This window comes from Hydra vulgaris, chromosome 12, assembly GCF_038396675.1.
Source record: "Hydra vulgaris chromosome 12, alternate assembly HydraT2T_AEP".
Classification (NCBI taxonomy): domain Eukaryota; kingdom Metazoa; phylum Cnidaria; class Hydrozoa; order Anthoathecata; family Hydridae; genus Hydra; species Hydra vulgaris.
Genome location: NC_088931.1, coordinates 36,868,567 through 36,895,312, shown reverse-complemented (window position 1 = coordinate 36,895,312; position 26,746 = coordinate 36,868,567). Strand labels below are relative to the sequence as shown.

General features: G+C 28.1%; 1 protein-coding gene across 2 annotated transcripts in view; it reads left to right on the top strand.

The window, feature by feature from the left end:
- LOC101235862 (voltage-dependent calcium channel subunit alpha-2/delta-1) overlaps nt 1–26,746 on the top strand; it is a 63,880-nt gene that overhangs the window by 26,963 nt on the left and 10,171 nt on the right. For both annotated transcript variants that reach the window (XM_065813125.1, XM_065813126.1), the window contains 2 exons: nt 5,089–5,328; nt 13,179–14,367. In XM_065813125.1, coding sequence (XP_065669197.1) covers nt 5,089–5,328; nt 13,179–14,367 — 1,429 coding nt within the window. The remainder of the gene's footprint in view (nt 1–5,088; nt 5,329–13,178; nt 14,368–26,746) is intronic.

The following is a 26,746-nucleotide window of genomic DNA, read 5'->3' as shown; positions in this document are numbered from 1 at the left end:
ATTATTAAAATTATGACCATGCAAAGTATACAACCCCCTCATTTGGGAGAAGGAGGGGGAGGGCGGAAACTTTGCATGGCCAAAACTTTTAAACTTTGCAATATTTTTAAATGAAATTTGTTACCTTTCGATGAAATTAAATTAACTATAAGGATTGTAAAGTCTAAAGTTTTACAACATAAGTGCCCTCACGTATGGGCAAGGGAGTCAAACGTTTTGGGGTGTTTTTGTTCCCAGGTTTTGTTCATCGTTGCGATTTTCAAAAAAACACTTTCATTTGGCATAGGCATAAACATACTTAAGCTTGGACGTTGTCCAATGCATCAAATTGTGATATCTGAAACATCAAAAAACCCTGCAGGGCGCCTACGGTGATATAGTAAATATAGGATTATATATATATATATATATATATATATATATATATATATATATATATATATATATATATATATATATATATATATATATATATATATATATATATATATATATATATATATATATATAATTAATTAGTAAAAAACACTTATCTAACTTTTATCTTCGACTCGGAGTTTCACCATCGCTGGATCATCAGGAAGAGTTACTAAATCTCAAAAAAAATTCATAAAAACAAATGACCAAATTAAACTATCCCCATTCCAAAGAAAATTATTTCATAATTACTTTCTGTAACTTCCCGTTAACAAAAAAATATATTAATTAAAAATTTTTTATAATAATTTATAACTTCCTGTAAAATATTTTTTCTATAAATTGAATTTTTTTTGAGATTTAGTAACTCTTCCTGATGATCCAGCGATGGTGAAACTCCGAGTCGAAGATAAAAGTTAGATAAGTGTTTTTTACTAATTAATTATTGCTCTGTTCTTTAAGAACATTGAGCACTCTATTTGTAAAATACACTAACATAATTTACATATATATATATATATATATATATATATATATATATATATATATATATATATATATATATATATATATATATATATATATATATATATATATATATATATATATATATATATATATATATATATATATATATATATATATATAGGACTTATTCTTCTTTGGTATCATACATCAAAATTTTTCCGATTAAGTGAGAGTTTTACCCAAACTAACAAGTGATATATAAACTTTACACCATATTCTGTAATGAGAGTACGTCTTGCATCTCAAGTATTGTAAAATTTGAGTAAAAAATGAATGAAACAGTTGGAAATGTTTTAATGGAGTTTGGACCACCAGAAGCAGCTGGAACCGCAGAATATTGTTTTATAATGAATATATTTTTTGATTGTTTAAATGTAAAAAACAGTGGTTAACATATAACAAAGATAAAGTCGTTTTTAAAGTCTTGTGAATCAGTAGACTATTCATGATTTGCTTGGTTAGATAACTTCCTCCTTTACTTTAAATTGTAGAAGGATTCTATAGATCAACGGGAAGGAAGTTTTAACAAGAGCTCGAAATCAAAAATGTTTATTTATACACAAAATTATGAAGGTTTGCAACTTACAGTACATTCATTAAAAGAGGTTGTTAAACTTTTATTTAAAAATGATATTAAATTTGTTTTCTCTGAAAGATTTTCCCTAGACGACCATGAAAACTACTTTGGAGAGCAACGTACAATTAATGGCAAAAAATGATAATCTGGTTTTAATGACAATACAATCAAATTACAGTTTTCAGTTTGTCTATATACTGGTAATATTCCATGTAATAAAAATAATATTATGGATATTGAAAATATTTTTGTACCAAAAAGAAAAAAAAAAAGGTCAAAGTTGTTAATTCATACTAAAAAACAAAATTGAGCTTTACTACTTCATATTTGCTTATAAAAAAATTAAATAAAAAAGGTTATTTTCATACCACTTGGCGTACCTGACATACCACTTGGCGTACCTGACACTATTATTATTATGACATGGTTAGTTAGATTTAATTTCACACATATTACGTAAAATAGCATATTAAAGACAAAATTTTCAATCAAGTGTAGATTTTTATTTAAGTTTATTTTGCTTAATTTAAAATGATTCTAGAATGTTTTAATAATAATCAGAATCAGGCCTGTCTTTACCCATGGCCAGCATTGGCAGCTGCTGAGGGGCCATGGTGTTTAAAAAGTAAATCAGATTTTTTAAAAATTAATTCAAAAAACTTTGATTCATTGAAATTTGATTAAAAAAATCTCAATTATACACTTTTTTATCTTATTTTTATATCTTAAACCTGTTTGTTTTTTTAATTTTTTTGCATTTATGTAGGCTTTTTAACTAAAATCTAACGAGCTATTCTTTTATTCTACTCATGATGCATCAGAGGATTTTATGAATCAGACAAGAAATTTGGATCATGTTATAATATAATTTTGTTTTGGCTCTTTAGAGTTAATAGCTGAATAAAACCCATTTCTAGTTAAACATATAAACAATTACATAGACCAAGGTAAAAGTCTCCTTACCTTGGCGGTTCGTTTTTATAAATAATTATTTTAAAATTGATATTAGTATATGTTGCTTTTACATTTTTATTTGAAATCCTGTGAAATTACTTTAAAAAGTATACTTAAAAAGTTTAAAGTAAAATTTTTTGGAAAGGTTGAAAGTAAAATTTAACCACCAAAGGCAACAACGGCTACAACCGTTGTTTTGATGGGGAGCCAATGGATGGGGAGCCAAGATGATCCAAAGACGGGCCTAATAATAAAGTATAATTTTAGCAGCTTTATACTTTTATTTGTTAATACAAATTTGCATTTGTTACTAAGTTATTTGTTTTCTACTTCCATGGTTTAACAAGTATGTATATTTCTACTTTTTTATAAAAAAAATTTTATAAAAAAATCTGCAGTTTACATAAATGCAGTTTCGCTCATTTGCGAGTTTTTGTTTAAACCAGTATTTGGTTTGCACCTATGTATCGATTTGTAAAACTGAATTTTGCATTTATACTGTTTTATAAATATGCAAACTTACTGATTTTTTGAAATTTTTCTCTTCTTTTGCTTCTATTTTATTCCAAAACAATTTTGTTTCCAGTTTCTTTTTAACACTTTTTATTTGAAAGTAGTCTTTTATTTTGTGGAATAAATTTATTGGACAATAATCTTAACAATTGATTTAATTTATATACAGCTCTTAAGAAGTTTTTGGCTATAGTTTGAGCTACTCTTATCAGTTGGTTGACAAGAGATAAATACCATTGAAAACAAATAATAAAACCTACATCTTTTTTTTTTTTTAATGAAAGAATTCTAAACTTTATATGGCCAATATTTTGAGCGCCAAAATATACTCTGATGAAGTTTGAAGTCAAGTTATAAACTATAATCTCATTTAAGTTTTAAAATAAAGAAAAATTTTGTTATTCTCAACTCGGGGAATACTGGGACATTTTGTGAAGATTTTTTAATGTTTCATTTTGCAAATTACATGACGTCTGGTTGTCTACCTTTATAAAGGAATAACTCATTGATTCAACAGATCAAATATTTTGATCCTGGATTCAGTTTGAACATAAGTTCTCATCCGGCTAAAACTTGTGGAAGTTAGAAAGCAATCTTATATTTTAAACAGAAAAGTAAGGTTGAAGGCAAATCTGTAGAAACGTTTTAGTCAAATGGTCGTCATCAAGTTAAAAAGTTAGGAAAAATGAAGCAAGAAGATGGCAACTTCTCTTATGCTATTTGTTGTATATTGTAGTGTACATTGCAGAAAAGTAGTTGCAAAACTAATTTTTATAAAAGCGGTTACAAAGAAACAATTTGATTAAAAAATATAATTTTTACCAGAATGCTGTCATATGGCTAGTCCTGGTTTTTGTCACCATTGCAACCACGAGTGTGGAGTCGTAAAAAAAAAGTACCAACTTCGACTCTAATCGTTAAAATTTTCAGAGTAAGACTCCAACTTCGACTCCAAGTCCGACTCCAAAGCAAAATTTTTGAAAAAATCTTTGAATTCTTTAAAAATATTACGCAATAATCAAAAAATTTTTTTTTTGCAAAGAACTTTTTATTTTTTTGAAAAGTTCTTTGACGGTTAATTACTTTGTACATGCACGTGCAATACCGAGAAGTTTTACAATTGGAGTCGGAGTTGCAATTTCAACTTCAACTCAGCTAAAAACGTCGCGACTTCGACTTCATGACTCCGACTCCACGACTCCGACTCCGACTCCACGACTCCAACTCTACGACTCCGACTCCACGACTCCGACTCTACAGCCCTGATTGCAACTAATTAAAATCTTCTCTCTTCATTCCTTTAAAGAATCCGAATGTCGCTGACGGAAATGTTTCTTGTAAGTTAAAAGAAAAATCTGTCGTTTGAGACAGTACAAGCATATAACTTGTAACAAGAGCTTCCTCTAAAATTTGTAACAAGCACTTCCTGTAAAAATTTTACAAAGACCGACCACCTGTGAAGTAGATCGAAGTAAATCATGACCTTCCAAATTGTGCTGTTTTTAGTATAATGAAGGAGATAAGAAGGGAAAGGAGTTGGAAAATCCGAAATACAGAGGAACATCTACGATGATCTTACAAACGTTACTTGAATAAGTTTTAAGATGTCATCAAATGTCAATTTAGGTGCAGTTAAAACTTTTATTAAAGAAGTATTTTTTTACTGTACTTACCTATCTATGCTAGTAACTGAAGTGTGTTCCTTAAAATAAATGGATCTCTTCAATTTTTTGTACATCTTAGTATTACTGGAGTACAGTAATCTCCAGATTGCTATAAATTATTTTTGTCACGGAAAAATTTGCAACTATTACTCCGTTAATATTTAGACTTCAAATTTCATCAGAATATAATTTTTCGCTTAAAACATTTCTTGTAAAGTTCAAAAACCCCTTATTATTATTTCAACGTTTTAAATTTTAAAAAAGAAGATCGAGAAATTAAAAAAATACAGTTTCATGTCAATCTACTGGAATCTAGTGGTTTAAAAAACCTGAAGTAAAAACAACTTTAACCAAAAACCTCTCAAAAAGAGAAGTTTTTACAATTATCCGCAAATAAGTTATTCTTTTAACTTATATAAATATATTTTTTCATAGCGATTGCAACGATAGCAGCAAAATCAATTATTGATACGTTGGAAGAAAATGATTATTTTAATGTAGTTTCCGCCGGAAATGATTCAACTGTTATCAACCAATGCAACATAGATTATCTAATTCAAGCAACAAAGTTTAATAAAGAAAGAAATAAGAAAGCAATTGACGATATTGAAGTTCCAAAAGACGTTCTCAATATTTCAAACGCAATCGAAAAAGCATTTAATGTTTTATATTCAGGTTATTGATTTAGTGTATATTTTTGTACACAGACACACGCATACGCGCGTTCATATACACACACATATAATAACATATATATGTGTATACAAATGTGTACACATATATATCTTGAATACACACGCGCGTTCATAGACGCCAACATAACAACATATATATGTGTATACAATTGTATACACATATATATGTTGTTAATTTTTTACGATTTTTTATTTAGGCCAAATTATATAATTCAGTAAAAATCTAGCAATTTCTTACATCACTAGATGTGTTTAGAAAAAATGGATGGAAACCCAAAATATAGATATATTAACAATTATTTTTCAGCGTTCAGATGAACCAAAAATTTCATCGAATCAATAGATCAAGACTTAACGGTTTTTTTCTTTAAAGTTTGCATCTTTAAACAGATTCAATTTTTCTAAATGTCGAAACTGTTTTAAAACTGAATTAAAAGTAATGGTTTTGTAAAGTTATTCTACTTTTATATTTTAGAATGATACAACTGATATAGAATGATACAACTGATATAGAATGATACTACTGATATAGAATGATACAACTGATATAGAATCCCAGTGGGCACAATGACGTTGAAATAACGTTGAAACAACGTCGCAAACCGACGAAATGCAATGTTGAAACAACGTTGAAATTTGGTGGAATTGGAAACAAAATCCGACGTTGAAAACCACGACGTTGAAACAACGTCGATGAAAACGTTGTTTCAACGTTGTTCTTACGTCTTATTGACTACATATCATCCATATTTCAAGTTCGATAAAATGAAAATTAAAAGTTCAACGTTGAAATTACATTGTTTTAACGTCTTATCGACAATATATCAACCATATATTGTTGATATATTGTCGATAAGACGTTAGAACAACGTTCAAACAACCTAATTTCAACGTTAAATTTTGGTCATTTGATAAAAATTATACAGCCTATTGGATATAACTTATATCCAATAGGCTGCAGCCATGTTAAATTGTCACCGTTAACATGTTAAATTGTCTCGACTTGGATTGCGATAAAATAAGACAATAAAAAAGCAATATTTTGCGCTAAAAGTAGTGTATTTCATGTTCAAAAAATTATTTTAAGGGAGTTTATATAAGAAATAGATAGAATGTTACCCTTTTGTATATGCATTTTATATTAACATATTCGAATCGTCATTTACGCACCGACCGCCACAATTGGATCTGTCGGGTGCATATTTCAACAAATTTATGATATCTGTTCTGACTTCAGCAACCGTAGCAGTCGGTTTACTAAGCATGGCGCTCTCTATAAAAAAAGGTATTGCCTGAGTAATTTGCAACAAGTACAGCAAGAACTTGAAATTAAAGTAGCACCAAAGCATCAAATTGTGTTTTTCATTAACAGATAACATTACTCATGACTTACCAACAACAACCTTACAAATGTTTGTGCCTTTAAATTTCTCTTTACCCTTGCCGCCAGCCATCTTGAACTTTGATTGTAAACCATTGGTCATCAACCTACAACAAAAAGTTATTATTTTTATAAATATATTAAACTTTGATACAGTATCAGGTTAGGTAGCCCAATGGCACCGCGTATACCGCGGAATTCCGAATGGTTTTAAAATTTCAAAAATTCAATGACTTTTTTTTTTGTAGAAATAGGTCAATTTCAATAAAAATTATACATATATATAATAGATCATCCAGGTCAGATTTTAAAAAAAATCCGAAAAATTGTTTGCGGAAAAAGTCCGGAATATCCCCCCTTATTTTCCCTCTTAATTTGCTTTCATCTGAGTTATTTTTTAGTTTTAAATTTCATCCTATAAGATAGAGTCTGAATTATATTCAGAATCTACTATTGCAGTAGCCTCACAATTGCTGCTGCTACAGACATCTTCACTTAATGAAGCTGAGCAATCAATATCAATGTCACTACTAATAAGCTCATTAACCAAAACATTATTCCGTCTCCATCGCTTTAACCGGGTAGCCATTTCCCTAAACAACAGAAGGCACTTTTATAGTATGTATATATACACTTATATGTTGTCTGAAAGTTTTCTTCCATATTTTGTTGACAAAAAGTAAAAGTTAAAATGCAAGACCGGATTATTTTTTTTTATTAATTGATAGACTGCCTGCCCCAACCAAACAGTCAGGCTAAAAGATAGTAGATGTAGCAGCACTCCGTTGCGAGTCAGGCTATTTGTCAGTCGATATAGCAGCACTCCCTAGCGAGTCAGGCTATAAGATAGTCGATGTAGCAGCACTCCGTGCATGATTTACAGTAAAAAAAATAAAAATAAAAACATTTTATTAAAAAAAACAAAAATAAAAACATTTTAATAAAAAAAATAAAAATAAAAACATTGTTTATAGTGTTAAAAACATTCAGAATGTTTTAAAAAACATTCTGGTCAATTAAATTTGCGTTTTTGCGGCTTTTTTAAAAACGATTAATTTGTAATTAAATTAATGGTTTTAACTTTCTGACAACTCGCAAATGTTGGACGCAAGTCAAAAGTAATTAAAAGTGACGTATGTGTTGGCGTAAGAATCACTTTTTTTCTTCCGCTCTTCCCAAATTTAAAAAAAAATATAAAAATAATAATAACAATAATAAAAATACTATAATATAGTATTATGATTATTATAGTGTATATGATATATTATTAACATATCATATATTTTATGTATATATCATATGTTATATATAATAATATCATATATATATATAAATATATCATATATTATATGTATATATAAATATATAAATAAATATACATATATAATATATACCGTGAAAAGGGGTGACTATGAACAATGGGGTAAAAATGAACATCGATGCCAAGTTTACTAAATGGTGAAGAATCACGCACTATATAATTAAATAGTGTGTTTTATGTTATTTTAATTTAGCTATTTTATTCTAAAAACGTCCACTTGTATATATATATATATATACATATATATATATATATATATATATATATATATATATATATATATATATATATATATATATATATACATATATATAGATATATATATATATATATATATATATATATATATATATATATATATATATATATATATATATATATATATATATATATATATATATTTGTATAATATAAAATTAGTATAGTCAAATATACTAACATACATAGTAAAACAATTTAATCAAACTCTAAAAAACTACTTACTTAAACAAACTCTAAAACAAATTCAAGCAAATTCTTCATGCAATACACACACTGATGAAATAAAAAAAAAGATCTATTTAATATTTATCACTAATGCATCGCAAATTAAGCAATGTGGTATCGTTAAATTGACAAACTCAAAACCTTATGAAATGGCAATAGATGGCCTAATCAATGACTAGTAAAGTCACGCATGCGTAGTTGAGTTCTCAAAATGCAAAACGAACGGTGGAACTCATAATATTGACGTTGAAGTAACGTTGATTCAACGTCGCGTTAAGTTGATCGCTTTTAACGAATTTTCAACGTTGATAAAATGTTAATTTTTGGTTATATGACGTCGCGACTAAAAATCAACCGTAAATCAACGTTAAAATAACGTCGTGTGTCCACTGGGATAATACTACTGATACAAGGCAGATTAGTGTATTAAGAGCACCTTAAGCGAAAATTGGAGAATTTTCAAAAATAAATATGCTGGATCCAAAACATTTGCGAATAAACAATTTTTGAGGATCACTACTCATGGTCAACTTAGATATTTGGGCATCCGAGTTTATATTACCCAGACCACTAGATAATATGAGCACTTTAAAATAGCACAAAAAGTTTACATTAATTGAGTAAAAAAAGACCAACCTGACAATTAGAACTATTTTGTGGAATATAATTTGTGGAATGATTTGTTAGTAACAAAAGATTTCATTAAATGATCAAATTTGAAGACCCTTTTTTTTGAAAGAATACAACTTTGTTTTACGCAAAAACAAAACAAAAAATCTACTTCTTTATTAACTCAAACTTTTAAACAATAAAAATAAAAATTTTTGAATTTAAATTAAAGGAAAATATTTAGTATCATTAAAATATTAAAAACTTTTACTATGTTTAGCTTTTATTCAAAAAGCAATTAAAACCACTGCAATATTAGGACTTTAAACTAGGTAATTGCAATGAAAAACACTGGGTAATTTGAGCATGCTCATAAGGTATCTTTCAATGAAGTCTAAAATAAATATTTCTCTGCATCGTTTTCAAAATAAAAATAAAACAGATTTCTAGCTAACATATTTTTCTTTATGAAAAGTTAAATTTTAATATTTCAACATCAAAATTTCGCACCAAAGATTCTTTTATGTGTAATGAAAATATTTTAACAACGCAAAAAATTGAATAGAGTTTTAATTAGAGGAGAGCCTTTAATTACTGCGTATAAGTTTACGCTAATTATACTGCTCGCTATTATCACTACACAAAGTCGATTTTAAAAAATACAAAGCAACTTGAACTTCACTGCTTACATTTTAGAAATCTTTTGGTATACTCATATTATTCAGATGCTCATAATACCCAAATCTACCGTATATTATTTACTTATTAGGGCCGTAGGAACAAAAATTATATTGGAGGGGGGAGGGGAGATGCAGTACTACCCGAAATAGTTTTAAGGAACTTTTTTTTTTAGTCATTTTTTCAGTCAATTTTTTCAAAACTATTTATTTGAAAAATTATTGGGGCGCTAATGCCCTGCTGCCCCACCGGTTGCTACGGAGAGGCAGCAGTTGCCTGCTTATAAAATTTAAATATAACAAAAAATCAGTTAAATACTGTAATCAGAACTATTTGCGTCAATTTTAGGTTAATATTGGTTTTTTGTAATTTTCTACCATTTAACGTAAACAAACACATCCATTTTAAATTCTTCATTAAAGTAATATTTACTAAAAAGTTCAGAACTTTATGAGCATCGTAAATCTTTAAGAAAATTTTAATTCATAACTTGCAAATTTATAATTCTACGTCTAAATTGATATTACAATTCAGCTGAAATTCATATTGTGATTAAAAGAACTAATTCTATGCATTTATTTTTTGGGAAACCGATACGTTTGAACAAGAAAGCCTAGAAGATAAATTTGTCGTAATTAGAATTACGACAAAAATAATGGATTTAAAACCCTTTCATAAAACTAATTACTCTTGAATTTTCCTATAAAAATTTTGATGCTTTCTTTTTTATGGTAGCGTCTTTTTTTAAACAGTTTATATTTAGTTGGATATCATATTATATGATTTATTACATTGTGCAACAGCAACAACAAAAAATTTCTGCAACTTGAACAACAGAGTGTGTCGTTTATCATATGCAATGAGATTACAGAGATATCTTTGGAATGTCTCTTGTACGCCCAGAAGTGAAGTTAATCCAGTCTGAAAATTTAGTCCTACTATATAATATTTCATTAAAAAATTTTACCCAGAAAGTCGTTTCTTTTGCCAAATTAGCTAGTCACTGTATTGATATTTTCTTAGTGAAGTCGGAAAGTGGAGACTAGTTCTTGATTTTCTTTTGTGTGTAGAACTGCTGTCCTTCTGCAGAAACCAACAGAAATCACCTACATAACTGGAATACATTTCCCTTGATATCGCTGTTCCATTACTAAAATGTCCTGGTGAAAATATTCTCCGTGCTTGTTGCTTACATCACCGGAGTTGTCAGGAATGAAGTCAATATGAAAATACAGAAAATGCATCTTAAGAGATGCATTTGCTCCAATAGTCTCAGTAGTCGTCCGATTTTCTGTTGCCAAGAAACCCATCAATGACGGTCTTGAATGAGTTCCAAGCTGTTTATTTCAATTTTGCCAGCTTTGATGAAAATATGGAGTCATTTATTATAACATGTTTAATTTGAGGTCTTATAAAGACTCCCTTTATGATTTTACATTCTAAGAAATGTCTTGGAAATGTTTGATGTGCTGAAAGGCATCCGAGTAGCCTCAAAGAGCTCTAACAAAGTTCTTCATCAATTCCAACTTGATGTGAAGAGGTAGGAGGTAAATTTTATCTGGCTTTGCTATTGAACTGTGCTTCGCAATACGTTTTCCTGAAACATTTTTGGATCTCACCGGCCAATACTTCTGTGAACAATGCTGCTTATAGCATTACTTTGTGTAACCACTTTGCATGCCCATCATTAGTCCAATAACTTTGCTTGTCTTTGAGTTATCTATGAACAGACACCATTCATGAGCTTTGTGATAAATCAGCCAAGCTCACCCATATAATCTTTACACTTACATCATTCGACTTACAACCTTTTGACATTATTTGTCAATAACGTCAGCAGATTCTGATATTATCATTAACAAAAATGTGCTGTGAGAACAAATTCAGAGCCATCTAAGGCGGAAACTGCAACTACAGCTATAAAAGTAGCTGTGTGACAGATGGCAACATGATCAATCCTGACGTGCTAGAAATATTCTGACTACATATTTGAAATCAGCTGCATTAATGTATATAAAATCACCTAACATCTTAAAAGTTGCAGAAATTGTGTTGCGCAGTGTTATTGTAAACTTTTTTAGCTAATTTTACTACAGTCAGTAACATCTAATATACTACATGTATTTAAATCTTATACATGAATAAAAAATTTGCAAGATTAGAAAATTTAAATTTAAATATACCATTATCTTCATTATTTTTCAAATTAAGCTGTAAATATCGATTAATGATGAAGAGTATATATGAGTACGTTTGACCTTTTGTAGTAAAATAGAGATAACCGTCACAATTTTAAGAATGCCTAACTCATTGTTGTAAACCTAAACAAAGAAAAATTCGTAATAGTATTGAAAACATTGAACAGAAAACAAAATTCGTTTTCTGCTCAATGCAAAATTTTGCAGCCGTGGCGCAGTCGTTTGTGTTTTGGCTAAGAAACAAAATTCGATTGGTAAGGAAGGAAGCCTTAACTTCCTAGTTAAATGTTCTTCCACGGTGCTCAGTGATAAGACCGTATGGACTTCTTGGTGCATCTAAATAACCCAAACAAAACGAAAAAGTTTTTTGGAACTTCCATCTTCTTTTCGTGTATTTGTACTTTTTTTGTGCTAATTTACTATGGAAATTTTAAATAATAAAGATGAAAAACTAATGTAGATAAGACATTTTCATTTAAAAACTTTTAATTTTCGAAAACTATGACTATGAGACCCTCCCCAAAATGAGGGGGTTGTAAATTTTACAAAGTCGTAATTTTTCAAGTCAAAGAGAATATTAGTTGAAACATGTCGATGAATTTTGACTTGAAAAATTGAATTTAAATTTTTTATAAACTCATTACCCATACATATAATTGGTCCTAGGCACCAATCACCACAATTTTTTACAAAACAACCTTATTTTTACAAAACAACCTTATTTTATAAAAAGAAGGTTCCTAAATTTGGAGTTTTTACAAATTTTATTTACAATGCCTAAAAGTGTCATAACTAAAACATCAAAAAATCCTGTTTCACTACTGCTTTAAGTAAAACTACTCTAAGTACAACTCTGTTCTAAGGAAAAGTACTCTAAATACAACTAATTTAAGTACAACTCTACTTTAAGTACAACTTTTCAAACTACAATTACTTTAAGGACAACTTTAAGTAAAACAAATAGTTCAACAGTTTCATTTTTTATAAAAAAATCTCATTTATATATATATATATATTTATATTTATATATATATATATATATATATATATATATATATATATATATATATATATATATATATATATATATATATATATATATATAACAAATAACATTATATATTATAACTGTTATATAAATATAATACATACAATAGGTGCAAAATACAATCGAACTTATTCTGCTGGTTGTAACAAACTAATCATGGTATTTAGTGATAGCATTGAAGGTGATTATTCATCTACTGCCAAAAGTGTTTTTGATAAATGGAATAGTGACAAGAGTGTACGTGTATTTACCTACCTTGTTGGAAGAACTAAAAATCCCGTAGATCGTGTTTTAAAGGAAATGGCTTGTAACAATCGTGGTCACTTTTATAAAATTGAAACTCTTGCTAATATTTGGGACACAGTCATTAGATATATGGAAGTACTAAGCCGTCCAATCGGTCCTTACAACGCTGAATTAAAACCAAAAGTATCCCCAATATACTTAGACAGCACTGGAGCGGGAATGGTATTAACAATGTCGCTTAGTGTTTTTATCAATGGAAACCTTAGTGGTGTCGTAGGAGTGGACATGCTGATACGAAGCTTAAAACAAAAAGTCCCTGTTTATGAACTGGGTTATTTTAGTCATACCATTATCATAAATAATAATGGGTTTGTTATTCTACATCCCAAATATAAAATTCAAAATGAATACCTTCCTCTTCCACCTAATGTGTATTTTGAAGATATAGAATTTAGCGTGAACAAAAACGATGCAAAGAATTTAAAGGAGAGAATGTTAAAAGGAGAAAATGGTTCATCAAGTTTTACAACTTATTGGGTATCTGAAAATTACCGAATGATTGTTGAAAATAATATTACTCATTACTTTAGTCCAATCAATGGAACTAATTTGTTTGCATCTCTTGCAATGAGTGACGTTGATATTAATTATATTGAATTAAGCAGGACATTATGTAATGACCATTTTGCACGTGGTTTAGATGCATTATTAACTCCAAATATAACTGAAAATGGGACCCAAACCATACTTTATACATATGTTGATATTCCTCCATGGGATTTTTGTAATATAGCGATCAGTCGTAGTGATGCTACTGTAGACGTCAAAGTTTATCCAAATACAAATGAACTACAAGACTATCTAAAAAGCTATAGTACTATTGAGCAAATAATTGAAAGCTGTGAGGAAAATTTAGTTGCAAATTTGCTAGTTAGTGCTTCATTAGTTTTTAAACATGTAAATGAAAGTTGGTACGAATATCTTGCAGAAAAACAACCTCTAGATCCAGATTTTACATCTTTATTTGTTGGAACAAGAGGAGGGTATACACGGTACTAACATTTTTCTAGATTATAAAATATATAATAAACACTTTAAGAAAAAGTTTTTGAGAAAAATCAGAAAGATAAGTGTCCGAACAAAAATATTTTCTTTGAAAATTAAACTTTGGGTAACTTAAAAAATAAAATAAAAAAAGTTTACAAATAAATTATGAAATCAAATTTGCTTTCAAAAAATTAATTTAATTAAGAGTTAAACAAAAAAAAAAGTTAATTAAATTAGTTAAACAAACCAAAAAGTTACATTATTTAACTCAAAGTGTTACAATATATCTGGAGTGAGAACGATGCAAAAATACATCATTTTTCAAAGAACAGTCTTTTTAGTAACATAATTTTCAATTAAATACCGCATAATTATCATAATTTAAAATTAAACAATCACATTCCACTTTAAAAAAAGCTAATAATATTGTTTCAAAACGTCATTAACAAATAAAGCATTGCACAGTGGGTCAGAAGCCGGCAAAACCATACAAAAAAGTTTTTAAAATTTGAAATTTTGAAAAAGGCAAATTTTGCTTAATATATTAATAAACCAGAAATTATATTTTATTAAAAAATAATTTTTCAATAAAACGCCATATTTGTTGTTTAAATATTTCCTTAAATACTTTTTATCAATAACAACAAAAAAGTGTGAAAATTTTATTTTTTTACATCTTTTAAAAACTTCGATTTCTTATTTTAAAGAAGTTTAAGTTTATTTTTTAACTTATAAATGACTTATATAGTATTATGTTAACATTTACACGGTAAGGAAGGAGGCGTGAACTTTCTGGTTAAATGCACTTCCGCGGTGCTCTGTGACAAGACCGTTAGGACTTCTTGGGGCACCTAAATTAAAAATTAAAAAGAAAAAAAAATTTAAATCACATAAAAAAAAAATATTTTTTGCATTTTATATAAATATTTTCAACAATGCAAACATCAATAATTTTGAGTTATAAGTTTTGATTTTTTTCAAAAATATCATTTAAAACCATCGGATCAACCTGTATCAACCGCTTAAAATGATATATAATTGAATACCAATACCACATTGATCTTGTGGTATAAAAATTGGCTGTCTATAGCTGCCTAAACGAATACACTTTTAAGTTCAATTAACTACGTCCACGTTTCTTGTTAATGCGTTTTTGATTGGTAACAAAAAATTTAAGAAGATTTGAAATTTAAAAACTGCAGTTTGACTTTATAATAATTTTTATTAAAGACATAAGTTTAAAATTAAATATTTTTGTATTTTTTAATTGCTTTCCAGTAACTTCCTCGTATTTGCTCAATGAACATTTAGGTCGCATTGAAACCATTATTCCTAATTTTTTATGCTACCGTTTTAAAGTAATAAAAACTCAGAGACTGTAATAAAATATGAATTGTATACTTCTACGTAGTACAAGTTTGGGACATAATATTTATTATTTATTTTATAATTTCCGAAAACAATAAAACTATATGTAATCGATAAAAAACACGATAACAACCAATGAGAAATAAAGGAAAGGAACTGAGTTTCATAGTTACTGCTCGTAAAAAAATTACTTTATTAAAAACATTTATATTAATTTCTTTCAAATTAAAAGTATTTTATTGAACAGACAATCTCTTAAAAATGGAAAGGAGATGTCTTATGAATTACAGCGGTGGCCAAAAATTAAAGACCACTCATTTTTTAGTTGGTTTCTTAATCTTTAAATTAAAATTAAGAAGATTCTAATTGACATATTAAATTTTTTTTTTAATATCTTGTTAATTAAAACATACGGATTAAAGTGGTATAATTATTTAAATCTAATTCTAATTAAATAGCGTTTAACTTATTAAAAAACTGATGAGTACTTATAAATCTTCTTTAAATAAATTGGACAAAATTTAACGACCACTTTCAAATCTTTAATTTGGACTTATTAAAAATAATAATCCATTATTTTTTTTAACTGTCTTAATTGCTTATTACGTTGGCTATAAAATAAAATGTCGAAAACTTTCGACATTTTATTTTATAGCCAACGTAAAGTTTCGATATCAAATAAACATTTATTTTTTGAATTGCAATGAGGATATAAAAATATTGCAAAAATGCGTGCAAAGATCGAAGAAAAAGACAGATACGCGGCTCTTGTATTAAAAGAAGAAGGCTATAACATCAGACAAATAGCAGAAAAGCTCGGAAGATCTCACTCTTGCATTATTAACATAATTCAACGATACAAAGAGACCCGGTCAATTAATGATCGTCATTGGACTGGACGCAATAAAATTTCAAATGACCGTGATGTTCGCTCGTTAGTGAGATTAATGAAAGAAAACAGACAAGCATCATCTACAGACTTGTCTACGAAACGGACACTGTCAAACGGTCTGAAAGCAAGCCCTAGATCTGTGCGAAGGGTCCTCCACAAATTAAATTATTTATGGCGTGCTGCTGCAAAAAAACCACGCTTAAATAAAAAAAAAAAATTTGCCAGGAAAGAGTGGTGCAAACTACATAAAAATTGGTCAACAGATCAGCGGAACCGTGTGGTCTTTAGTGATGAAATGAACGTTGAGGTAGACAACGGAAAAGGTCGCCTAATGTTGCGTAGACTTCCAAGCGAACGGTTCGATGAATCATGCATTTTGAAACGAACAAAACAAGGCAGTGGTTCAATAGACATTTGGGCCTGTATGAGTGCTGTGGAGTTGGCGTTTTTCATTTATTCGATGGTAGACTCAACAAAGAAAGGTACATCAAAATTTTGGAAAACTTTTTTATTCCTAGCATTCATTTATGGCAGTTGCAAGATGGATTTATTTTAAAGGTAGATAATGCGTCGTGTCATAAAGCGCATGTTGTTAGAGATTGGTTCAATTCTAATAGAATTCAAGTGCTTCCATGGCCTGCCAATAGTCCAGACTTGAATCCAATAGAGAATTTATGGTCGTGGCTAGATCACAAGCTTGGTAAAGAACAACTTTACAATTTGGAAGATTTGAAATCTTCTATCTCTCATCATTTGAAAAATGTGCCTGATGAAGTAATCAAAACTTTAATGAATTCAATGCCAGAACGAGTACAAGAGTGTTTGAAAACAAATGAAGGAACAACACGTTTCTAAATTATTTTTTTATTGCTTTTTGAAATATTTTTGAAACTGGTCTTAAAATTTTGTCTAATTTTTTTTCCCATTTATATTTTTTACTAGTCAGTTTTTTAATTTTTTAACATTATTTTGTAAAAAAATTATAAATTCTTTTATAATAAATATAAAATACAATAAAAATTCTTTCTAAAAATGTTTTTCTTTTTTTGATACCTTTTTCCAAAATAAAATTATACTAAGGTTAAAAATAAATTTTGAAAAAAAAAAGAGTGGTCTTTAATTTTTGGCCACCGCTGTATATAATAGAAAATAATTTACTACAAAATGATGATTTACATACAAAGATTTTGAGTTTTGTTTCCCAAAGCAATTTTGAAGAATCTAATGATAACTTGTCAATTATTTCAAAATTCATTTACCAAGCTAAAAATCAAGTGGAAAAAATCGAATAGAACAAGTGCAGTATTTGAAAAAAGATATAAAGTTTGGTTAAACCAAACTATATTTGACTGTAAAAAAAAAATCGAAACAAAAACCTGTGGTATGTCTACTTTAACTATGTGTAAATTTATTATAATGTGTATAATTTATTTGTATTATTATTACGACGATTTAATAATTGATAAAATAATATTATACTTTAAGGTGGACGCCCTTCGATTTTGTTTGAAGATGCGTCTGTGAGAACTAAAGATCGCATAATTGAAGAGCTTTTGAGTAAATATAATTTAAACGAGCTTTTATATGCAGCAAGTAAAAGTTTGAAAAGGGATAAAAGGTTTATAGAAGCAAAAGTGGTTAAAAAAATATGCAACAAAGAATTATCGACAGAATCACTTAATTCAGAACAATTATTAGCGCTAGTCTTAGAAGCTAATTTATCCAAATAAACTTATCAGCATTTAAGAAACAATGCTCTTCCATTCAGCTCTCTATACCCATCCTATCATATTGTAAAAGAGGCTAAAATTAAATGCTACCCTGAAAACATTCAGGTCAGTGACTACTCTGCAGAGGTTCCATTACAAGCTCTTCTTTTTCATACTGCATCAAGAATATGTTGAGCTTATAGTGTTGTGTTAAATTCACCTGTGCTTAAAGATTGTACTAAACTATTTATAATATACAAAGCTGGTTTTGATGGTGCAACAGGACAATCTGTTTATAAACAACTGTCAGATGTTTCTAGTGAACTTCATACAGATGAATCACTTTTCATAACTTGCTTGGTTCCTCTAGAACTATATTGTTTCAAAGATGACAAAAAACTGGTTGTTTGGAGAAATCCGAAACTATCGTCAACTAATTACTGCAGACCTCTGAGATTTAAGTATAGAAAAGAATCAAATGAAGTAATTCTTGCAGAATATGAGTCAATTATGGCTTCTATTAAAGAGATAACATTATCTGTTGTACCTGTTTTATTGGAAGACGGTACAACAAAGGAAGTTGAAATACAACATATTGTAAATTTAACAATGATAGATGGAAAAATTCAAACTATTATTTCCACAGCAACCAACTCATACCAATGCTGTTCAGTGTGTGGTGCATCTCCAATCGAAATGAACAATTTATCTTTAGTTGTTCAAAAAAAAACTTTAGAAGGCAATATAAAACATGGCGTTTCAACTTTGCATGCTTGGATAAGGTTTTTAGAATGTATGCTCCATATCTCTTATAAGATGCCGATTATGAAGTGGCAGGCTAGAAATCAAGACGAAAAAAATATTGTTAAACTGAGAAAGCTTGAAGTCTGTGCTGAATTTCGAACAAGGATAGGTCTTGTCATAAACCAACCGAGAATAGGTGGGGCAGGTACATCAAACGATGGCAACACAGCTAGGCGATTTTTTCAGCAATACGATGTCTCAGCTAGTATAATGAACATCGATGTAGATCTTATGAAAAGGTTTCATATTATTCTGGCCACAATATCAAGTGGTTATGAAATTAACTCATCCAAATTTAAAACATTCTGTTGGGAAACTGCTTCGCTCTATGTATTCCTGTACCCTTGATATCCTATGACCCAAACACTTCATAAGATTTTGATTCATGACAATGAAGTCATCGAACTATTTACTCTTCCATTAGGTATGTTTTCTGAAGAGGCTCAAGAGGCTACCAAAAAGGTTTTTAAAATTTTTCGTGAAAATTTTTCAAGAAAATGCGATCGGAAAAAAAACAATATAGACCTTTTTCATCGCCTTTTATGTGCATCTGATCCTTTAATTTGCACATTAAGAAAGAAGATACATAACAAAAAAAAAAGTCTACCATCTGGTGTACTTGAACTATTGAAAGAGCCAACGATAGAATACTCTGCGTAAAACATAAGTTTAAATAATATCCTTGTTGTTAATTTTGTTGGGTAAAAACGGAATTTTTTATAAATGAAAAATAAATGAGTTTTTTAATAATTTGCGTAATTATTTAATAAAATTTAAAGTTTTTAAAAAACAAATGTTATTTTTTCCACAAATTATTTTTTTCAATATAATAAACTGTTTCAAATAAAAAAAAATAAAAAAATTTTGGTTTTAGAGGTTTTGGCTAGAAAATGTCACTTTTGACCCACTGTGCATTGCAAATAAAAGATGGAAGTTTATGAAAATTCGTAAACATTATTAAGACTTTATTGTTATTTTTTTGTTGTGTTTTTTGAAGCAACAAATAATAAATTTTTTTATTAAATTTGAATTAATAAACTGAACCACAATTTAAAAAAATTTCGGCTTCGTTCTCCCTACAGCTAGTCTGTTATACTTTCTTCAATAGGGGCGGATGCAGAATTTTTATGGGTGATGTCTATTTTTAAATACTAGCCAGTAAAGAGGGATTAAAGAGGTGGCGAAGAGGCACAAAGAATGGGAAAGGGTTGATACAATTTCTTTCAACCTTTGGTTTAAAAAAGTCAAAAGAGTCTAAGTTTATTAAAAATGATGCCTTGGATATTTTTGTTCATAAGTTAGACATTACATACTCGACTAACTTATTAACGAAGTGCACCAACGAGAAGGTAAGCTACAGGACTTAGCACTCCATATGATATTTGTAATGTTGCCCAAGGTTAGCCCTCCATTTCTGGATCCTTTCTTTGCTTGATAAGCAGTTTATGCGCAGTATTTTTAACTTAATTAAAGAATATTTTAAATTTTATTTTAAAATTAAAAAAAAAAAGAACATACTACTTTAAAATATAAGTTTAAACATGTTTGTTTAATGTTTTATTTTGTTAATCATTAACAAAATAAAACATAAAACAAACATGTTTAAACTTATATTTTAAAGCAGTATATTCTTCTTTTTTTATGTGTGTATTGGAATAAAAGCATTCATATCGGAAATTCTTAAAAAGAAAGGATTTTTGTTAAAAACAGGAGACATTTTTTTATGACGATTTATGATAATTACAATGCTTAGCCTTGTAAAGGTAAAACTTATTCAAGTGCTTGGCTTTGTTAGCATTTGTAAAGGTAAACTTAGACAAGTGCTTGGCTTTGTTAGCTTTTTATACCAATGAGTCCATTATTGTAAATAAAAATAAACTTTTAAAAAAAAATACTAAGTGCACTAAAGTTCATTTTTTCAACTACATTAGATAAACTTTGCTTTATTTAAATAAATAAAGCTTTAATATTCTTTAAATTACGATTTATAAGATCTTTAAATAGGATTTATAAGATTTATAAGAACTATTCACATAATTCAAGGTATATACTCGTGTAAAAGCAAAGCTTCAGGATTAGGCGTATTTGCTTGCATGCTTTGTACTAATTACTTTTTTTTTCTTTCGTTTTTTAATTTTTCTTAACCAATACAAAACGAAAAGTTAAAGTAGGACTTTAGGACCGATGATTTTTCTTTTATAAAGTCTTTAAAAAATAGTTTTATTATATATAGTGTTACGTTTTTTAATTTTTGTTGTTTTATATTTACGGTATAGACTAAGCGGTTTGGTGATAAGACAAATTATGTCTTTTTCTTGCCCTTGCTATTTGTATTTATATTATGGTTTACGACTTGAATAAATTTATATGGTAAAAAAAAAAAAAAAAAAATTAACTCATATAAATAAAAATAAAACATAACAAGATGCAGGATAATAAATAAAATTGTTAAATGTATTGTTAGAAAAAGGCGAAGGTTATTTAGATACATTGACAAGTTAGTTCACTTTGTAGTTGATATATATGTAATTTAATTCATTGTCTGCTAGAAAAATTCTTAATACTTTTTTCAATTCAGGGTCAAATTCTTCAACTTGTTTGTTTTTAAAGAATTTTGATTATCTGGATGATTTATTTTTAGTTACTAGTTTGTTGTATAAATAGAGGCCACGATATGAAATAGAGGCCACGATATGAAATAGAGAATTAGAAAAGTTTTTTTTTTTTTTTGAATGGTGTGATAAAGTTTCCTGTTTCTCTGGTGTTGTATTTATTATTGTTATTTATATAAAAAGTTATTTATAAAATGATATGATGCTTGACCTAATTTAAATTTTAGCATAAACAATATATTTTGGTATATGTTGATAAATATAAGGCGCCTTCATTTCTTTAAATAGGAGTTCAGTGTGTGTAAATTTGTTCTTATGAAAATTTATTTTCACGAGTTCTTTCAATTATTATATTTTCTATTTTTAGCGAAGGTAGAATATTTAGTAGTGTGTTTCTTAGCTGATTTGAATGAAAACTTATTTATTTTAGACCATACATCCCAGTAAACATTCTATAGTAGAATTTTAGTGGACCTGTATAGGCATTTTTAGAAGACCGCTGTATTTTTACGTATCGGATACTTAGTGGACCATTATTATTAGTCGCCAAAAGTGGCTGACCAATGACTACACTCTATTAATATGTCGGAAAGTTATTGGCTTGCCACTTATAGCAGCTGCCACTAATGGTCAACTAAGTAATCAATGAGCAAAGCTCCAATAAACCGCTAAAAAATGAATATATAGGTCCGCTGCAAATCCACTAAAACAATATATGCTAGGATATTTAGTTTTTGGAGTTCTATGTCCACATTATCTTACAAATCTATGATGTTTTCTGAAGAATAAAATAAATTTGTATCGTCTGAAAACATTGTAAACTGAAGTTTGTTAAAAACTAAGAACAAAAGAGGAGCAAGAATGGAACCTTTAGGGACACCAAATTAATCTTAATGTTAATCTTAATAGTTTGGTGTGGTAATTTTCATTTGTAATAATAACACACTGTTGTCTGTTATACTGGTAAATTTTGAACCATTGCAGTGTTTGGTTTTTTAATCCATATTTTTCATGATCTATTGTGTCAAACGCTTTTGACAAGTCTACAAAAACATACAATACAACCTTTTTTTCACAGGTTGATTCACTAATTTTAATGGTGAGGTCTAAGATAGCATGCTCCATTGATTGCTGTGCTTAAAAATCATATTGGTTTTTATTCAAGTTTGTGTTTATGATTAGGTAATTATACAATTAACTGCAGATTATTCGTTCGAGTTTTGAAAAGTTTCGAAAATACGGGAGGGATTGATATTGGTCTGTAGTTAGTTAAGGAGGAAGTTTCCGAAGATCTATAGATTAACAAAATGTTAGTCTTTAATGTAATTTTCAAATGAATAGCTTGTAGTTTGAGTTTTAAAAGCAAGTTATTATTGCAAAGTATTTGTTAAATATTTCAGATATAATTTTTTTATCATTACATTCTTTTTCATTTATGAGAATTTTCGGAGGTATTTATGTTGACCAATTATTTCTTTCACAAATTCCCGGGTTTTTTTTATTATCACCAGGAAATTTTTAGATTTGCTTTGAAGAAAATAGCGTTTTAGATTTTAATTTTATTTTTTCAAAAACAATTTTAATTTTAACAACTTTTTATACTTAGACAAATTATCTTCGCTTTTATTTCTAAGATATTTAATGTGGAGTTTTTGTTTTTGTTTTGACGATTTTCTGATTTCTCTGGTAATCATGAAGTGGTCAGTTGTTTCGCTTTTTTTTTTCTATTTTTTTTTTGACCGTTGGAAAATGTTTATTATAGAGAGTTTCGAAAATGTCTATAATCTTTTAGTAAGCGGAGTTAGTGATTTAATTTTGTGTTGGAATATTTGTCAGAACACCAAGTTTCTGTAAATCATGCTGAATGAATATTTGCATTAGATAAGGAATGACCATAGCATTAAATCCTTAAGTTTATTCATTAGACAATGTAAATTGAAAATGCAACATTATATTCATCAAGAATTAATAAAATTAAGTTATTTTGATAACGGCTTGAATTGAATTTTTCCAATAATAAAATATTTTCAAGAAAATTAAACTTTGTTAAAATTTTTTTTTGCAAGAGAATTTAAAATAAAGAATGCATATTTGTAGGGCCAAATAACACTCTATAGGGATTTTTTACTTATTTAAATTCTGGTGTTTTATGATATGTTTACTACTAAATTTTTTACTAATAATAAATTTTTACTCCCCAATAAAAGTTTTATAGTAAACTTTATTCGCTTAAAACGTAAATGTAAACGTTAGCGTAAAAATCTTATATTCAATTTTTACTGTGATGTGATTTTTACTCTCCACGTAAAACTGTATTTTGCGACCACGTATTTTTTCAATACTATTCACTCATTAGTATTGGCAAAATACAATCTGATCACAAAAAGATTTTTGTAATCAGGTTGAAACAAAACGCAATCTTTAAAATGTTTAAAAGTGTTGACTAAATAAATTTTTTTTTTTTTTTGAAAAAAAATGAATTAATTGATATAACGGTACTGTAAATATTTTGATATACCGTTTACAAACCGTGTCATATTCATCACTACATACAATTGTAAGTGCGTAAGATTTTTAAACTAATCTTAAATGATAAATGACGATATTAATATTGTGATTATGCACGATCTAAATGATTATACAACCATTATCAAATAATTACATAAGACGTCATTAACAACAAGAAATATCATTAACTTGTAATTAGGGAGAAAAAATTAGTTTTAAAACTATGAAAATATCAAGAACTTTAAACCCCTATAACATTTTCAGGTTACATTACGTATTGTAACGTAAACAAGATTCGTTACGTTACGTGCAAAATGTCCGTTATTTTTACGTAACCGAGACGAAAGATTTTACGTAACGATACGTAAAATTGTAACGTAACAATACGTGCAAAATGTCCGTTATTTTTACGTAACCGAGACGTAAAATTTTACGTAATGATACGTAACATTGTAACGTAACGTTACGTGCAAAAGTATAATTTTTACGTATCCGAGATGTAACCAATAGCGTATTAATACGTAACATTTTGACCTAATAAAACGGGATCTTGATCACCAGTGGCGACTTTCATATAAACGATATTTAATTGTTATCTAGTATGCGATTAAACACTAATTATCGGCCTACAGTATTGCTGCAATTTACTCTTATAGCCTATATAATATAGGCAATTAAGAACGTACCATTGTCTAGAGAGTAAGGTATAGACTAATGCCAATCACACAATGTATATCACATAAAAACTTATAACAAAAACTAAGTTACTAAATATATCCTCTTATTAAATGATAGTAACATAAACCTAACCATTATATAATTTAATTATCATAATTATACTTAAAAATTGTCAAAATTGACATTATATACACATTTTTGCTTGTGGGGTAATAAAAACAAAAGAAGTGTTACGCTGATTAAATAAAAAAAATTTAAAAGCGTTTTATTTATATTAAAGTTTTAACGTAATTAGATTTAAAATATTGTAATTAACATTAATAATAAGTCGTTTATGTGTTGTGTATATATATATATATATATATATATATATATATATATATATATATATATATATATATATTATATATATATATATATATATATATATATATATATATATATATATATATATATATATATATATATATATATACGGACCCGTAACGTGAAAATTTATAGAAAAAAGGCAGATTATAATAGTAAATATAAATTTTTCTTAATTTTACATTTAAAAGTTGTTTGAAATAAAGAGAATATGCAAATAAAGGGGGATTGATCGCACCTGATTACCCTCCTCCCTCCTCTTCATATATATTTCAAATTTCATATAAAATTTATTGATGGCGATCAGAAAAAAGCATTTAATTCAGAAGTTTATTATAACGAAAAAAATAATTAACATAGTAATAATATAATCTGTGTACATTTTGCCTCTAACTACTGTCTTTGGTAAACGAACTATCATCGTTGCAAATATCATCAAAGGCGTTACTGTCAGAATTATCATTACCAATAGATTCAGGTGCAATACTAGCCTTCTTTGGTGCCCGACTAGGTATGCCTATTAGTCTGGCTTCTGCCTTGATTACTGCGCGTTTTGCATGCATTGGCATTCGTTTTAATTGATCCCCGAGCGCCTCTGCTACCTTATGGGAGGTTAATGCGTTTTTGCGATCTTAGCTGCAAAGAATCTTTAAAATATAAAAATAAAATCTACATCTTTAAAGGAATAGAATCGGTAAAAAAAAAAAAAAAACATTTATCCAATTATATAATTATTGAAATCACATTAGCACAACAGTAAAACTTTTTTTGACAAAATAAATAAATTTAGCGGCAAAACACCTCGAAAAATGCCCCAAATTGTCCCCAAATTATTTGACTTTGAGCGCAAAGTAAATCTCAATATTTGTAAAAAAAAAATGCTAATGTGATTATAATGGTCCAATTTCTTTTTTAGATTATTGTGTTTTCTGGTTTCTTCGTATTTGTTGTTTAAAATAAAATAAAGTTTCGCAAAATTTAGTCAAAAAAATAAAACTTTATTGCGTATTTGCCCATAGTTTTTTTTTTCCTAAACCTTTTTTTTTAACTTAAACAACATTTATGAAAAAACCGGAATACATAACAATCTAAAAAAAATTTGGGTCATTATCACATAAAAAATTTTGTTTTCAGAAAATATTTAGCGCATTTTCCGGGGTTTTTTGCTGCTTGAGCACAAGGTAAATGTCAATATTTTTAGAATTTTTTTTTTTGTAATCGTATTTTTTTCATATTTGCTCCATATTGGGTTTCTTGTGTATTTTCGTTTTATAATAAAAAATTTTTGAACACCCCTTATGCCTAGTTTAAAAGCCGAAAATTGCAAGCATAATTTTAACTATCATTGCTAATTGTATATGTATAAATGTATTTCTAATTAGGAGTCGTTCATTAAATACGTACGCTTTTATTTCAATCCTTCTTCCCCTCCCCCATTTTTAGTACC